The 19,521-nt window shown below is 35.3% G+C and overlaps 1 protein-coding gene across 1 annotated transcript in view; it reads left to right on the top strand.

Annotated features, from left to right (window-relative positions):
• The first annotated feature begins 4,790 nt into the window (after window positions 1–4,790).
• Window positions 4,791–19,521, top strand: part of LOC132550388 (uncharacterized) — a 51,730-nt gene continuing 36,999 nt past the window's right edge. Inside the window, exons 1-4 of the mRNA XM_060214450.1 lie at window positions 4,791–4,916; window positions 9,984–10,114; window positions 18,741–18,867; window positions 19,196–19,276. Of these exons, the coding sequence (XP_060070433.1) occupies window positions 4,791–4,916; window positions 9,984–10,114; window positions 18,741–18,867; window positions 19,196–19,276 (465 nt within the window). The remainder of the gene's footprint in view (window positions 4,917–9,983; window positions 10,115–18,740; window positions 18,868–19,195; window positions 19,277–19,521) is intronic.

Raw genomic sequence — 19,521 nt, 5'->3', positions numbered from 1 at the left:
TAAAAAGCTAACAGAAATAAAATTGTCACAAGAGTTATCAAACTTTCTGTTACTGTTTATATTGAAAAAGGTTAGTTATTGTTTGTAATCAAAACAAAGTCAGTAATTTCCACAATGCGTATAGAAATGAATAATTAAATGAAAGGACACTCACCACTACAAATAGTTAATAAAAAATGTGTATTTAAAACAAACAAAAAATAACCCTATCATGATGACAGTAGCGCAGATCGAACGTGCTACTCCATCAAAGATCAATTAACGTGGAAGTCCCGGATGTAGAAGTCATTTAAATCTGAATTGTAAATTCAATATTTAAAGTAAAAGCACGTAACAGTTTTGGTCCAGTATGATTTTTCGATTTGCCAACGCACACTTGTACTAATTTTCGAGAATAGTATTTACGTTACATCTGATCACACTGGATAAGGTTCAGATGTCTAAAAGTGTGTGATGTGTGTCAAAATTGCGTTTGAAGCCTGGGAAACACCATGTTTTAGAATATATTGCTCCAGGTAACAATTTTGCCGATTTGTGAAAAAATAACACACGACACATATTAAAAGACAACATATTTTCAATATTTGAATATACAGCTCATTGAGATTACTTCTCTGAATTCATCGAAATGGTAAATTTTATTTTCAATTTCGACATTGGTTACATTTATGTCGAATCAGCAATTACGTCAGAAAATATTCAGTTCACGTATAGGGTAACACAATGGGGTCTATCGGGAAAATTCCCAAATGCCGACGATACATTAATGAGTATATGTACCTAAAGATACTTCTGCACTGCACTGTGTTCATTCTTATTTCAGTTCAACATAAATGTAAGGTGTTGGGGTAGGGTGGGGTGGGTTGGTGATGTTGGGGGTACTTCCGTGGGTAGAAGTTAGTTACATCACTGACCTAGATATCCGTGGTTACACATTTACGTCTCTTTTGATAAAAGTAATTTTTTCACACAACCATGAAATGAAAATCGTGCATTTTGCAATCTTTCGACGGTAATGATACACAATTCAAATGGAATTAATGAATGAGGTTCGCCATTCGCGCTTTAAGTACACATGTGTTTTTGCTAGCATATCTTAAATGTAACAAATTTGTTCTTCTGTTTTTTAGAGACAACCAGTGATATCAATGAAAATTGTGAATACGTTAACCAATTTTTCCACAGGTAAATGAAATGCACACATACACCAGAGTAATATATGAAAATGAACAGCGAACCAATGAAACGACAGCCCGCTTCACGCTGGGTTCACGTGGTCATAGAAATTCAGTGCGTAACCTTCACCGGTATCGTTTGTAGTGTTGTAAGGCCGGGAAATCATATAATTACAAAATCAGACCGGTACGGTGTAGCGTGGTGTACCAAGACCATACACAAGTCACCAACAGGCTGTATACTGACACGTGAGTGTTTTTCTCATATTTGAAAATATATCCATACTGAAGTTGCACACATATGTGTTGATCGTGCGAAATGAAGCGAAACATGCATGTATGATGTACAAACGTAAACATTGCAGTCGTTTATTCTTAGCCGATCATACTCAATTGTACATCGACTGATGTTGATAAATAATGTATAAAACGTTAAAGGGTATTGACTGTGATTTAATTTAATTGATAAATATCAACATTTTATATATGTTCATCATCGTATTTACACACGTGCTTCAGCTGCTGATGGGAGAGAGAGCAGCGCAGGGGACATAACTCTTTTTGCCTATACGCAGCTGTTATACAACACGTCGAAATTTTTAATTTTGTAGTACTTTTCTTGTCGAAATATCCATATTCAAAACATACGTAATTTCTTTTATTGAACTGTAAAAAGTAAATAACTCCCATATATATTTTTCATGATATTTTTTATGTGTGCTTCAGTTTTCTTTTTACTGTTTTTTTTTATGATACCTTTTTTTAAAACTGATTTTGTTCTGTTCGGTGACAGTTGTCTCGAGATAAGCTAACTCTAAAGTAAACACAATCTATAACACAACTTATAATACAAGCAGTGATGTGAATTGTATTGTTGTTTATTTTTTGAATTGTTACTGTTTACACAGATTAATGGTGAAAAATCTGTTTGCCAAATTATAACCTTTTTCATAAAAAATTTGATTATCTTATGAACAATTCATGCTGATATATTTGCAAGTGACATCACTGGAATCATTTTGACTGTGTTTTCTGGAAATGAAAAAAAATGAAAGAAATAAAGGGAACCCGAACTCTCTGGTGGGATGTTAGGGTTTTAATACAAATATTTGCTATTCATTGTGACCTACTGAAGCAAGAAGAATCTTCACAAATCAAATAAGTTGTTTGGCCATTCTTTCCACTTTGCTTTCACAAATAGCTCAGTTATTCCATTTTTTTCATAGGGCTAGGAAAAAAAAATTACGTTTTGTCACACTCGTAGAGATTTGCCAGTATAAAATGTGAGTGCAACTTCAATCCACGTAGAGTGCAGATTGGACGTCTGAACTCAGAAGTCAACTTCATGATGAACAACAAAGTGTCATTTTGTGAAGTAAATTTAAACTTAATTATTAAAGTATAATCAAAGAAACTATCTTAAAGTTTATGAAGGTGATGACTCTTGATCGTCATCTATGAACAGGGTTTTCCATAAGGGCTGGTCGCCGGCCAATTTGACCGGCTACTTTGATCATTTGGCAGCCTACACCAATCCAGTTCCGTAATAATGTTCCGTACACAACTACACGTACACGGCAGGCCAGCCTCCTACTTTCACTACACAGCCTACTACAAACAAAATTATGGAAAACCCTGTATGAAGCTTAATAAATTGCAATTCCAAATAATTTAGCTCATCATTGACAGCTGACAGTTGAAAAATAATAACTATAATGAAATAATTTTGTATTGAGATTTTGGCTTCAGAAATCATTGCTGTCAATGTTCCAAAAAATTATGCTTTATCGAAAGAATCTCGTGTTTCTGAATAGTTATTGGTCAGACATTTGTGCAAATTTAGACAATTGTTAAATATGTTTGACATTTCCCTTCTTTCCTGTACATTTTCTTCTTTTTTCTCTCTGTTACTTCCAAATCTGTTAACTTTTCAACACTCTACCCACCCCCCCCATCCATCACCCAGACGGTGGCACCAGATGCAAGTTGATGCTGACAACCGCTGCATTTTTTTACATGAAAAACATACTCTTGTCTGACTGAAGAGTTCACCTGAACATATTCTCGCCAAACTCAGCTGAGCTTGAGTGTTACTGAACCGTGTGAGCTTTGTGATACTCAGCTTACTTTAAATTTAATTTGAGCTTAAGATATGAGAAAATGTATGTGATTCTGAAGCCTGATGGATCATATTCATCACTTTGAGTCCCATGTCAGTATTTACTGGATCATTTTTTGTCATATATGTGTAACCATTTATACAGATTGGTAGACTAACACAAATGTTTTTGAAGGCAGAACAAAGATATGCTTGATGCTAGCTATAGGAGCGTAATTTCTGCATGTAGTTAGATTACTAAAGATCAAACACATTTTGACACCTTCTTTTAAGATCCAGACTTTAATGAAGTTGTTCTGTAATACTATATGTAGCTATCACTCTCCAAAGACCCAACACATGTACACGTGCCAATCATTTACACCTTTTTTTATGCGGCGTGTATCAGCAATGTTTCACTGTATGACATTTAGGTATGTTTTTTCTGTATATACATGTTAGATATGAAGGTGGAATATTTCCATTTGTTCCATAACATATGTAACAAAATATACTAGAAGCTAAGTGACATATGTTGTGATACTTAACGTTTATAGTCAAGGTCAGTCAATAACATAAATATTAAAATCCAATTACAATTGTTGCATATCACTACATGAGCCTTTGAAGGCATATATCTTAGTCTGTGTGATTCTACTGAGGCTGACAGTGGTGACTATAATGCTTTTCGTAGTTTCTGTGTATATATATAATCCTGTACAGGTCGATCTATCTCTATACGACATGTCTGATAACACTATGCTAGGTCATACATAGTTTGTTCCTTGTCTGATCAATACGGTGTACCCGAGAGATTTCATTTTGATTTTTGGTTTTCTGTTGGCATGTCATATCAGATAGTGTCAACCAGGTACTTTTTCAATTAAATCAGGGAAAGATATTAAGTCTTGTCTGGGCAGGAGAAAGGTTTTACCGTTGAAATATTTGATTGATCTTGGCGTATGAAATGTGGTTTGTTATGCTCTTAGATCCAGTGTTTAATGTTCTTAATATCTTTTTCTAACTGAAGCAAAAAAGTTCACTCATTTATTGTTTTATAATTTACTAAAAGTTTTTGCATAGCGTCTTCTGTGTGCTTGAGATTTAAAGATCAATTAATGGATGACATGACAGACTTGTTAGTCGGACATTGGTATGGTTCAGTTGTGTAATGGCCGTTATAAGGATTAACATACTCACGGTTATTATCTCGGTGTCTAACAAATGTTTTCTCTGTTGTAGATCAATACTACGTTGAAGGAAAATACCTGTCTACATTTTCTTTGATGAAGATTTGGTCATTTTGCCTGACTTGATACTGACCAGACTGTATGTGATATCTGAAAAACAAACTCTGTAGTGAACTGGAGCTGAACAACAGATCTAATTTAACACAAGCGACATAGATTCACAGAACAACACATACCCTTGAACAAGCTTCTGTAGTTTGTAGAATTATTCAGAACACAAGTTAGTCTGACAAGGCTGCAGTGACCTAGATTTTCACAGGGCTAGGGATGCCTTGTGTGGAGGGTCGAGTTCCTGGAATTCCGGAGAAATGTGGACTGTATGACCCTACACTGGAAAGTGATGCCTGTGGTGTTGGATTTGTCGTCAGTATCGATGGCATTCGCTCACATAAGGTATATATTTTTAATACATAGATTAATTATATGCTATACATAAGCATCCATCAATAAACCCAGAAGTCCACCTATATCAATTTGCTATTTGTAGAAATTTTAACAATAAGTATTTCATTGCCCCATTATAAGCCCACCCTCTGACTCTGATTAGAAAGTCATGTGCTAGATCCCTGAGGTCTTGTAATAAGCCCACCCTTGTTGGTTGGTTAACATTTTTTACGTCCACCTCATCAGTGTTCAGCAGATGCTAGGGGATGTTCTCCCTGCCTCTGTTGAGACATGCCCCTGTCTGGGTATATTGTCGGGCCAGCATTCATTGGTCCAATGCCATTACTATTGTGAGCCCACCCTCTGACTTCGAGTAAGAAGTTATGCGGTGGCCCTTATGGGTGTTGTGACAAGCCCACCCTCTTACTCTTGATTAAGAGGTTTTGTGCTGGCCCCTGAGTCCACCATCTGAATCTGAGAAAGAAGTTGTGTGCTGGCTGGCTCCATGGCCTTATTGGAGGATTAAGATTTTATTAGTCTTTTCCTGTTCTATAGCTTAGAGTTATAGCGATTGCTTCGATTTTGGCAAGTCTTGCAGAAAATCTATACTGGCCATGGTGATCCTAAGATTACATCTATGCTTATTTTGTTTCTTCATTACATATTAATTAAAGTACAATTTTATGTTATCATGACTAAGTTCATTAGGCCATGAATGCACTGATGTCATTTCAGTGTTAACCGATCAATTGCATACAGGGTTACCTGATGATCCAGATTTGGGAGGTTTTATTTTCAGATGAGACAGCGCTAGTCGACTGACGCTTGTTTAGGTCATCTGAGACAAAGTCTCAAGGGACATTTGTAATTCTGTAAACAATTGACATTTTCGTTTATTCTGAAAATTCAAGGAAATTTCGACATTCAAACAGCTAGTTGATATGTAAAAGTACTCAGTCAAATGTTACATATGTATTATAGCATCAGAAAAGTTGGTGTTATTTAAGATATCTGACTCGGATTTGTTTATCAGAAGTAAGATCTCAATCAGAACACTGCCTCAAAGCATTAAAATCAGATGGAAAATTGTGTCATTGTTTTTGTGTCGAGTAAAAATAAGTCTGTTGAGTTAAGTGCAAAACATATTATATATGTACATGTACTTATTAATGAAATGTAAATGTTCTTCTTCGCTTGAATAACTAACGAGATAAAAGTTTTCCTCTTTATAAGGAAAAAAGTTATTGTGTATGGAATAAAAATGCAATTAATTAAAGTTACTGAGGCCCCAGCATGGTTACCAATGTAAATATTTATGTGAATGCCTTTGTAAGGATTTGAACCCTGGACACCTTGCTTGCTAGTCTAATGCTCAACAGATAAGACTTTTGAGAACTTCTCTCTAGCCAAACAGTATATTGTGAATAGTACTTACCAGAGTTTAAAAAGATATATAGTGACACTTTTACAATATCAAAACCTGAACTGTTAAATAATTCGGTCTTAAGTAATTTTATGTGGTATATGGTGTTGTGAGAAACATTGGATGGTCATGATATCAGAATTATATAACTGTTGTATAAAGTCATGAAAAATTCACTTTATATTGACAATAGAATATTTGTTCCTGTTTTTTAATTAGATGGCAATGATGTTAATAAATTTGATGGGCTAAGTCATAATTGATAAACAAAATGATGAATTTGGTTATACAAGAGTATTATTCTGCTGGTGCTGAGCAGTTTTAGCTAATTTCAGAAGGATACCTCAGCTTCTCTACCGTTTAATTAAAACACTGTCAGAAGTGACGATACGTGATAATAAACTGCATGTTCTACTCGGGAGAAACACACCCAGAAAAGTCTGAACACTGAACTACTCCATAATTTTCTCTTGATATGAAATCAATAAGCGTTCTCCGGGAATTGCTTTTGGGACAAAACTGTGGCAAAATGTTGGTGCTTTTTATACAGTTCTTTTTCGACAAATTGCTTTCGTGACAATTGATTTTAGAGTATTTGACGTCAGCAGTTTTGGTCGGTGTTGTTGGGTCTATAGAAAAAGCTGTCCAAATCGTTGATGTAGAGACATTCAACAGGAGTGCTGGATCTGTGTGGGTGTTTACCAATACTGTTGTCTATAAGTTGATTCTGTGCTTGTCCCAAAGGGGCTATGAATGCGCCTTTACTTGCTCAGTACATTACGTACAATCAATGACTATTAGTTGTTTTTGATATGATTTTACTCCAGGAGTGATGATTATCATAATCAGGTTACCTCGTTAGACTGTCTGTATTTACCTACTGGCCTGTAACTTCATATATCTGTAGTATCAAGATCTAGTTGTATATCTACACTGAAGGAGCTTGCATGTATATGTAAGTTTAGTGAAAAATGAAACACAAAATGAAATTTATGAGAGATAAAATTAAATTTGGAATATTTATAAATAATTGAAATATGAATTGAGAAGAAAGGTAAGACAATTATTCACAAATTCACAAGTTATTTCTGACTCTCATTAGTATAAATTTGTATACTTCTGTATCCTGGTTTTATTCTGCGTTGGTGGAATATGTATATATTCACGTGTACCTGGTACATTCATTAGAAATTGATTCCTGTTAGTGGTTTTAATTAACTTTTTACTCTTACCACCTGTAAAACTGCCTACACCTGAATATTCATTAATTATTATGCATCATCAGTGATACTAAGGAGTGTGACCTGATCAGAAAGTTCGTGATGTATTCACTGAAAGATGAGTATGACCCAGACATTGTGGGTATGGTTGAATGAAAAAATACAAAATAGGTGGGAGAACACTTTGTAAAGACTGCACTTTCTTATCAAAATGCGTGAATATTGCTTTAACATCATTAAAATATTTAAAATAGACTTTAGTTTTTAAGATTTACTTATGATTTTAAAATAACATCCGCAAGAAAAAAGCAGAATCTTGAGATAATATATTGCTGAAAGTGCAAAAATCAATCCTACAAGATATACCTTAAGATTCTCTGTATGTGCTACATTATAAACAGAAACTGTGGGGGCCCTAAGTAACATACCTATCTGTCTGTAAACTCATTCCTGGCTATACATATTACAATCAAATGCTATGTCATTGTCTTGTAATAAGCCCTTCTCTACTTTGAAATATAGGTTATGTATTGGCCCTTGAGGTGTTTTGCAGGATAAGAAGTGACCATTGTAGAGTCAGGTATTTTAGTGTAAATATTTACTCGATCTTCTGTATATCATTAAAGCACAATATAGACAGCAAAATTCACCCCACGAGGACAAGTTTAGACCTATTTAACCTTCAGCTGGCACTGTCATTGTCAGAATCAACAGTGACAGAAAACAGCTGTGTTATAGCATGTGCATTTGACAGAATTCATTTCTGATTTTACTTGGATATTTCATATATAAATATGAATAACTGTTTAAATATGTGCTTTCATTTTAACAAATAAATTTATATACAAAATTGCTTTTTACATCCACTAAGGTGTGAAACTATTTCCATGCGTAGCAATTATTTTTATGCATATCATCAGGCACAATTCAGCATAAAGTCTACATCAGGTAAACGTAGATTAAATCGGTCAAACTCAGTAAAGGTTTGGTAGTTTTGTCTTCACTCTTGCCATTTTGCAACTTAAATTTTAAGACACTGATCATGTATCGTCTATATATATTTCCTGTCCTTTATTTATCCTGATCGTCTCGTTGGTGTGTGTTGGTGTAATGGTATAAGATATGGCATTGTGGATGGTTATGGTACCAGTCAATAAGATGCCACATTGAAGTGGTTCCATTAGTTAGTTCCAGGTGTCATCAGCTGTCGTGATGTTACAGACAACCAACATCAGAATGTACCTGGTACCATAGTCAATATGTACATGTTTGATAATACATGTGCTATAGTCATACTTAGTTTGGCACAATTGAATTTAAGGACTATATCAGTTTTGAATAAACAGGCACATTAGTGAATTTAATTGTTATTTAAGCAACATACTGCATTTAGTGCAGTCTTATTTGAGTGTAATACCTTTAGCATGAAAAACACTAAAAGAAGCCTTTCTTTTTAATTACAGCGTAGCATACATGTAAACAAATGCTGTTTTAGAGTCCTACATTGAGACAATGATTTTTTATTTGCCCCTTAAGAGATATACAGTAACTGGAAATTTCTTTGACTGTGAACCCATTATGAGGTCTTTGTAACATCATAATGACAATCAAGTCAGGAATATCAATTACAACAGCATCAAAGGAGATACTTCATTTTATCAAGTACTGTCTACTGGTTTCACCCTCTCGGGGCTTCATCAGGATGACAAATACAGATTTTTTGTCACCAAAGCACCCGAAATGTGGTACCCTATTCTACAAATAGTGGTTTGTCCTCGCAAGCGCGACAATTCTTGTAAGCTTCCAGTTAATGAATAGGTCCATTAAGGTTTGTTTACAGTATACAATTAATATTCAAATTTGTACATTAGAGTTCATATCATCACCTTATACATTGCATAATGCCTATAGTTATTGCCGTTCATCCAGACACTGATGACGTTGATTCACACACATAGTTGTAAGTTTTGGAGTCTCTGGTTTCACCATCTTTATCATACTCTGACATGTGTGGAGTCGATCCTGATGCATCAGACACGTCATCGTTAATGCAAGGTCCTCTTTTAACATTTCCATTGTTTTGTCCATAATTGGTAGGGACTTGTTGGGGGGTCCTTCACCCATAAGTTGCCTCCCAAGGACTACCAGGAATTTAACCAAACTGGCAGACGGTACTAAATAAATTAGAGTACATACTCTAATGTTGTTTTGATCAATATTCCTTACTTGATTTTCCCTACTACTCAGTCACCCTGCCTACTCTCGGGTGTCCAGCTGAAAAGTGAAGAAACCCATGACCCAACCAACAAGCACGAATGGCATGGACTCTACTATCTAAATCCATTATAATAACAAATGACACAGATTTGGTCCTGTGACAGTAAGAAGAACGAAGATTTCTGAATACTTATTATTTTAAATATTATTTTCCAGGTGTTACGAGATGCCCAGACCATGTTACAGCGGATGGAGCACCGTGGGGCGTGCGGGTGCGACAATGACACTGGAGATGGGGCAGGCGTGCTCACAGGGATTCCCCACAAACTCTACGACAGGGTACTCAGGTAATACCAACCTCTTACTTTAAGTATACAGAGATTCTCCACAAACTATAGCATAGAGTACCTTGGAAATACCAATGTTTAAAGAGTTTTCCCCACAAGTTCTATCACAATCTACTCAGCTAATACCAACTTCATTCTGTATGTCAGCAGTTAATCTTTCTTACTACTGATAGGTCAACATATTGAACTGTCAGGTCTGTGGGGTTATGAGATATCATACAATGTACTTAGATTAAAGGTGAGATCACCTCTCTATGATTACAATCATAAGTATGCTCCTGGTGTTGTTTTCTGTTATACAACTGCAGATGATATTGCCCAAGATGTAAAGGTTGTAATAAGTTGTGGTTGATGGTTGTTATGAAATTTGTGATCACGTCAGGATATTGATTTCCCGCAAAGTAACACCTTTTTTTACCGTCGCAAACCATCTGGTAGCTAACAGGTTTTGTCCCATGGAGACAGGCTGTCATCAGTGTAAAAAGCTTATGTAATGAATTACTACCATTTATGTCCTGCAATCATCTGGAGTGTGGGTAGTTTGTAACCTTTGTATTTTTATTGTATTGTTATTTTGCCCATTGAAGTAAGAAGGTGAGCTTGTCACAAGACAATAACTTCCCATTTATTGCCATACATATTTATTTAAATTGTACAGCTAGACGTAGGTGGGCTTAATAGCAAGCATGTTTTTTTTTATACGTAAACATAATCAATATTGCTGATGCAAATCTACACATCATTTTAGTAGCAATATGGTTTTATAACTTCAATGTCTGACTCCTGTGTCAATAGACATAAACTATGGTTTAAGGGATGATAATGATAAGTGTTACATGACTGGTTCTTAATGGGGTCAGTGATATCATCTGGTTCAAACTGAGGTTACTGAGTTAATACGCAAATCTTAGAGAACTGTATGTAATACGGAAACTATTTTCGCTTAAACAATTTGTTTTTCCTGAAATAAATTTATCTAGTGTTGAATTCATCGTTTTGTATTTAGCTGATATTGTCCTACTTAGTGTATCTTTTAAGTTGTATTGTAGCAAAGTAAAATGGTGGCAATATCATGTATTGTTATCAAGTTTGTCTACGTGCCAAAACATTTCTAGGTAAATAACATGTTTGATAACAGTACAATAACATTAGCTAATCACCATCATGTTTACTACACACACTATAATTTACAAGCTGGAAGCCTAGGTCAGTAAATAGGTGACTATTTGCGTCCCTGTAAATACACCTTTGAACTGTAGTGTCGTATTCTGTACTTGAAAGTTACTCTACTATAAAATTTACTGTTTACTAGTGCGAAAAGTTAAAACTTTTATGAAATGATTAATTTTGTCATTGTAGTAGTAATTAAGATGCATATGATAAAATAATAGTCTTCCTTTGTTTCAATAGAAAAATCAGTTCAGGAAAATGATAGATATTTTGAAATTAGAAATATTTATGCATATGTATTGTTTAAAGATGATCCAGAACATCTGTTTGATGAAGAAATGTTGGTGTTAGAATTTTGTAAGCATCAGTAATTAGATAAACAAATGTACATTCTTGAGAAAATATTACACAGCAATTTGATTCAAAATTTATTTTGAACATGAGTGCTTTGAAGATGAAAGTGAAGAAATTTGTATTGTCAAAGAAGTTCTTAACTTGTTGAATCATCATCTTGAAAAAGAAAATTTTACACTAACACAGAAAAAGAACAGCGTGTTATGAAAGAAAGAAGATGCAAAGAGTGAACCGTGACTAAAAATGAATAAAGATTTGAATGTAATCTGCCCTTCGACAATTTCAAAAGTCTTTCAATGTTTGAAGAAAAAGCTATGATAGTGGATGTATGTAGTATATATACAATATTTATGAAAACATTGATGAAGGACGAGGTAGAATCCTGGGAACCCTTGATTTAAAAGTAGACCTGTCCTACAAGGAATCATCTTTAACCTTACAGAATGCTGAAATGGGAAAGGTGTATGTGATTACAGTTAAGTTGCATTATATTTTCTACATAATACATATATTTTCTACTGCATTTTGAAAAGAAACACATGCAGGTCAATTCTTAAAAACATTGAAATGTTTGAAACTTTTGTAAATGGCTTTTTGCTGTTTCAGTACTCCTCGATTTAAGCTTAAATGCACTGTACAGTATTCACATTGATTGAATTAAGATTGAGCACAATTATCAATATGATTCAAACTTAAATAGCTTAAATGTAATCCAGTTAACATAGTGCTGGAACAGGGGATCAGAATGGATACAAGTACTTGTGTACTGAAACAGTTGTAGCTGTCAACAAATGATATGTCCGAGTGTAACACCTGTGCGACACAGGATGCAGTTTTAAACCTGGTCATGATGATTTATTAGACAATCGTAGATCTCAGGGACAACATAACTTGTCTTGGTGAATTTCCAGACAACTTAGGTCAGATTTGAGAAATGAACAAATTGTAGAATGTGTCACTTGTGACCTCCTATATACTTGTACCAGCATTTCTATGTTGGTATGTAAAGTGAGAAAAAACGGTGTTGTCTTTCTGCTTGGCTTGCTGCACTTCAGTTGTTTTGTTGAGCCCTTACCTTATATTGTTTCACCTTTGTGACTGGCTTTCACTGTCATTATAAGTACCATAGTTCAGTGTACTTATCTCCACTGTGTCTTAAGTAATGGTCATTTGTTTGAAATTTTAGCATATTTCTGTTTAAGGAGGTTCAACCTACTGTACACACAAAGTTACATCCCTTTGAATATTACTCAAATAATTTTCTGTCATATACAGAGTTATAGCCCTTTGTTTTATCAATTAAACATATTTCTATTTAATGGGTTCAACCTGCATTTTGTATATATAGAGTTATGGTCCTTTGTCTTAATAATCAAACATATTTCTGTTGAATGTGTTAACCTACATTTTGTATATAAAGAGTTATGGCCCTTTGTTTAATATTCAGAATCATAACTGTTTTGCATATACAGAGTAATGGTCTTTTGTTTCAGTAATTCAACATATTTCTGCTTAATGGGTTGAGTCTACATTTTGTGTATACAGAGTTATGACCCTTTGTTTAATATACAATATCATAACACATTATAATTTGGTTAAAGGGCCCACCACAACTTACTGATCTAATGTAGTGTATAAAGTCAGAAAAAGGTCAGGTTTCAGTGGATTAGTTCATTAAGAATTAAAGAATTATTCTCTACAAGGTTAGTGTTCAATTAGACAGCATGGATAGACTGAAAAAATTTGCTCAGATATACTGAAACTGTTCAAGTCCACAGCCCACAGTTAAAATTACTGTCAATATTTAGTAGTATTACTTCTTTTTTCTGGATGCCCTAGTTCCTGGAACACATGATAATTATCATATCAGAATGTGTACTAAAACATAAGCACATGTGCATAACCTTTTTGAGAAAAATTGGCAGAAGATTGTGAAGTACTGAATGTTATTGTATTTCACTTTTGGTATTCAATCCTTATAATGTCTGATCTGTGCCACATGATATATCTATTCCATGTATAACACAGATGGGTCTCTGATGGAAGTCAGTGTAGTTTTATAGAAATCTACCACCATGTTCTTCACATACATCATTATGTTTGGCCAATTTGTAGATTCATAGACAAATTTTAGACTACTTTAGACTTTTTTCGGCAATATGTGACACCATTCAGAATTCTTCCGTTAACACGAGGCAGGTTTAAAGTGCCATGTCAGCAGAATGGGATGTTGCCAGCTAATGGTTGATTACTGTGATAGAAGTACACAACTATTACAGCAGCTGCTCCTGACTGACTGGTAGCAGTGTTGGAGGGTACCTTAGGGCAGCATCATCATTCCATTTGTACATTTTCTTTAATCACAGTTCAATTATATAAATAGTTGTGGGTTTCAAATATCACTTGTTTAAACTATAATAAAGATTTAAGATATAATGAATTTTAGCAGCACAATGTAATTAAATATATCTTCCTGTGAAAAGTTATTCTTTCTTATTATGTTTTGATATAAAAGAAGTTTAAGTGTGATGTTAGTTCACATTAAAATATAAAAACTGACCTTATTTAGAAAAACATGAATAGATTATACATACAATTATTCATTCAATGGGGTTACTCTAGCTTGAAGTTTTTTTCTTCATATTCCACATGCTAACCTCAATTAAAGATAGCCTTGGTGTACATCGGCCAGTCACGCTTACCTCTCATGTTCCTGCATACTTGGAGCAACAGAAGTATCAACCACAACAATGAAAATGTTTTCTCCCAAAACTGTATAATATTACTGAGCTCAGATTTATTAGGTGTCTGAGAATAGATTAGATGATGATAGTGGTAGATATAAAAGAAAGGTAAATATCCTTTGAAAATGAAGTTGGTTACTGGTTGTTTGGTAATATCAATAGTTATTTAAAAGTTTTGTATATTTTGAAAAGCAATGTGTGTTGAAAAATAAAGAAGTTCAGATATTTGGTATATGTACTTCTTTGTCTGAGTTTTGTGGTATGTTGTGTACATTATTGGAGTAAGTAGTACACTGAAACTCTTGTGTTTGAGATTTTAACTGAAGCTGTTGGGGACTGTTTGATACTGTATTTTAATTGTGCTTTTTCCTAAGGCTACAAAAATCAACTAGTTTTCAGAATGATATTGTATTAAAGATCTTGTTGTAATATTATATTACATGATTGTTTCCTTACACCACTAGTTTGTCCTCCTAGTTTGACCAAGCCATCCTATGGCACTTGTATTAGGGACTCGTTTTTCAGTGATTAATTCAAAGTATTGAACAATTTTCCATACGTAATGTGAAATGTTATCTTTCTCAAATCATACAAGGAAAACTATAATTTATGTGATACAAGTGTATTATAAAAGTCTGTATCCATGAATGCACTAAGAAATTTAACATAAGAAAGATTATCCTGAAAGGACTTGGCAAGAGGGGTAGGTAACAGTCTGTGTTAAATGAAGGCAGGTGAGATTCTGTCAGAGATTTTAGAAAGTTTTGTATGAGGTGTGAGAAAAGGTAGGAAAAATAATCAATATTGTATCTACACATTAGACAGACTGAAATTTATTATTACCTTAAATTTTAATCCTGACTTTCAAGTTAAGAATCAATAAATCTGTATTTTTAAAAACAACCATGTGAGACAAATTTGAAATCTTGCACTAAACCCTGATATCACAAAGCTGTATACAGCTGCCCTAAGTATTGTTACTGAGGGAACATCAGGAGGTATTGAACATTAGTGTGTGTAAACCTGAGTCAAATTAGCATGTCTTAACATGTGATGGGAAGGGATATATGGGAGAAGGATGGGGCATTGGGGGAGGCAGACAAATCAAGTCAGACAGACATCATCTAGCGGGGAGGTGATATACATCTGAGGTCTGTGATCCACATTGTGTATCAGTAATCCTTGGCCTACATAGGTCCAGATTGCTTCCCAACCAGTCATCTCTCCCTGTTTCCCAACCTGTCATCTCTCCCTGCTTCCTACTTGTCCTTGTTTCTTTTCCTATAGGTCCAGATTACTTCCCAACCCGTCATCTCTCCCTGTTTCCCAACCAGTCATCTCTCCCTGTTTCCCAACCTGTCATCTCTCCCTGTTTCCCAACCCGTCATCTCTCCCTGTTTCCTTCCTGTCCTTGTTTCTTTTCCTATAGGTCCAGATTACTTCCCAACCCGTCATCTCTCCCTGTTTCCTTCCTGTCCTTGTTTCTTTTCCTACAGGTCCAGATTACTTCCCAACCTGTCATCTCTCCCTGTTTCCCAACCAGTCATCTCTCCCTGCTTCCCAACCCGTCATCTCTCCCTGTTTCCTTCCTCTCCTTGTTTCTTTTCCTTCCCATTATATCCCTGTTTCCCAATCACTTTTTTTTCTTTCACTCCTGTTATCTTTTCCGGTCCTCCTTCAAACTCTGTCATCTCTCCCTGCTCCTCCCTACCAAACTGTTGATGTATCTGTCATCTTATCTCTTCCAGATCTCCACTGTATTTATAGATAACCTGTTTATTTGCAGTCTTCTGCAATATTTTCATTGCATGGTGTTTTTTCTCATGATTTCTCTGAGCAAATACATGTGTATTGGTGCATGAAATATATCCTCCCCCTTCCCCCTTCTTCCAACAGGCAGGTACATATGTCTCCCCCCCTCCCCCTTCATCCAATAAAATAATAAGGTACTGGTATCTCCCCTCCCTCCTGTACAAATACATGGGAGTAAAAGTGTCTCCCCTTCTTCCTTTACAAATACATATAAACATATAAATACATGTGCCTCCTTTCCCTCCTATACAAATAAACATAGGTACATGTGTCTCCCTTCCCTCCTGTACAAATAAACATAGGTACATGTGTCTCCCTTCCTTCCTGTACAAATAAACATAGGTACATGTGTCTCACTTAACTCCTATATAAATACACATAGGTATTGCCCCTTTCTCCTATACAAATACATGTAAACATATAAATACATTTGTTTCCTTTCCCTCCTGTACAAATACACATAGGTATATGTGTCTCACTTAACTCCTATACAAATAAACATAGGTAATGTGTCTCCCTTCCCTCCTGTACAAATAAACATAGGTACATGTGTCTCACTTAACTCCTATATAAATACACATAGGAACATGTGTCCCCTTCCTTCCTGTACAAATAAACATATAAATACATGTGTTTCCTTTCCCTCCTGTACAAATACACATAGGTATATGTGTCTCACTTAACTCTTATACAAATAAACATAGGTACATGTGTCTCCCTTCCTTCCTGTACAAATACACATAGGAGCATGTGTCTCCCTTCCTTCCTGTACAAATACACATAGGAGCATGTGTCTCCCTTCCTTCCTGTACAAATACACATAGGAGCATGTGTCTCCCTTCCCTCCTATACAAATAAACATAGGAACATGTGTCTCCCTTCCTTCCTGTACAAATAAACATAGGAACATGTGTCTCCCTTCCTTCCTGTACAAATACACATAGGAACATGTGTCTCCCTTCCCTCCTGTACAAATACACATAGGAACATGTGTCTCCCTTCCCTCCTATACAAATAAACATCGGAACATGTGTCTCCCTTCCCTCCTGTACAAATACACATAGGAGCATGTGTCTCCCTTCCTTCTCCCTTCCTTCCTGTACAAATAAACATAGGAACATGTGTCTCCCTTCCCTCCTATACAAATACACATAGGAACATGTGTCTCCCTTCCCTCCTATACAAATAAACATAGGAACATGTGTCTCCCTTCCCTCCTATACAAATAAACATAGGAACATGTGTCTCCCTTCCTCCTATACAGATATACATAGGAACATGTGTCTCCCTTCCCTCCTATACAAATACACATAGGAACATGTGTCTCCCTTCCCTCCTATACAAATAAACATAGGAACATGTGTCTCCCTTCCCTCCTGTACAAATACACATAGGAGCATGTGTCTCCCTTCCTTCCTGTACAAATAAACATAGGAACATGTGTCTCCCTTCCTTTCTGTACAAATAAACATAGGAACATGTGTCTCCCTTCCCTCCTGTACAAATAAACATAGGAACATGTGTCTCCCTTCCTCCTATACAAATAAACATAGGAGCATGTGTCTCCCTTCCCTCCTATACAAATAAACATAGGAACATGTGTCTCCCTTTCCTCCTATACAAATAAACATAGGAGCATGTGTCTCCCTTCCCTCCTATACAAATAAACATAGGAGCATGTGTCTCCCTTCCCTCCTATACAAATAAACATAGGAACATGTGTCTCCCTTCCTTCCTGTACAAATAAACATAGGAACATGTGTCTCCCTTCCCTCCTATACAAATAAACATAGGTACATGTGTCTCACATGACTCCTATACAAATAAACATAGGTGATATATCCTCCTCCTGCCATAATTACATTACCAATATCATGGCACACCTGGTCCATTCTACAAATTATGAATAAGTTACAAAAAAGCTTCATTATTGATAGCTGTACTGAACATGAAATGTAGATAACCTCCATTTAGATACACTTTACAGAACTTTGCTGAAACAGATAATACAGTGTTGATGTGTTACTAGCATAGTTATATTTCTAAATTTTCAGTAAATCCGTTCATGACACAAGTAAAGTGTTCTATGGTGGTAAATCATCAATATTGTCACCATCTCATGAATTTTGATTTGAGTCGGAGGTTATTTGTTGGCTCCCTGGGGCCCTGTAATAAGCCTACCTCCTTACTTTGAGTCAAAGGTTATCTTTTGGCCCACTGGAGTCTTCTTGAAAGCCCCCTCCTTACTTTGAGTCAGAGGTTATGTGTTGGCTCCCTGGATCCTGTAATAAGCCCACCTCTTTACTTTTGAGTCAGAGGTTGTGTTGTTATTTTTTGGGTTTGTCTGAAATCCAAATCCTTTTTGCTTTTTGGTTAAACAAAATTTTACCATAGAAAATTTAACCTTTACAATAATTAAAATAGAATAGAGTTAAAAAAAAGCGTTTATCCTGAAATAATTTCAAAAATATTTCTATGGATATTGATATCAACTGTACAGGTATGATCAGAATCGTTACTGGCATATATTTGTTTTTGTTATTCAGAGAGGAACAGAACATTGAACTGCCGAATGAAGGTTGCTATGCTACAGGAATGATCTTTGCTGATAAAGACCAATTACAGCAAACCAAAGATGCATTTTCATCCATAGCGACAACCTACAATCTCCAGGTATGCATTGTAGGCGTTGTATATAGGAGTCACTTTGTCTTGCATCTTTGAGTACATACATCCTCCATGATAACTTTGTGACAAGATATCTCTTGTTTCCCTGAACCAATTTGGTTCATATTCACATCACAACATGATACAATCAAGATAACTCCTGATTAGAATTTGGTTGTCATTGCACAAGGTTAAAGGTCAAAGGTCACCCATGACCACTTTGTAAATAAAAGGCTTGTGTTTTGATTGAGTGTGGGGCTATATTTACATGAGTCCTTTCTCATGTATTGTTTTGATAAAATGTATTTGCAATATATTTTACCTTTGTATTTAGATCCTTGCGTGGAGGGATGTACCTGTTGACAACTCCGTGATCGGAAGGGTTGCCAAGACATTAGAACCTTTTATTTTACAGGTAAAATCAAAGTTCTTAGTTCATCACAAAAATGGTCTTCTTGTACCATGTATGATTTTCTTTCATGGCAACAGTAAACCTATATCTACTGTATTGGACCTTGTTTAAACTATATGATGGTGACAGTATTAATGATAGGTATTTAACATCTGTAAATTACTGGCGTGTTCTGTCCAATTATTAGACAAATATGTCATAAATTAAAGCTTAATTAGCAGTCATTTGTTTTACTTAATGCCATGTTA

The sequence above is a fragment of the Ylistrum balloti genome, unplaced genomic scaffold, assembly GCF_031769215.1.
Source record: "Ylistrum balloti isolate Yb309-2 unplaced genomic scaffold, AGI_CSIRO_Ybal_v1 Utg370122, whole genome shotgun sequence".
NCBI classification, from domain to species: domain Eukaryota; kingdom Metazoa; phylum Mollusca; class Bivalvia; order Pectinida; family Pectinidae; genus Ylistrum; species Ylistrum balloti.
Note: the sequence above shows the minus strand (reverse complement) of the source record. Positions and strands in the feature narration are given on the sequence as shown.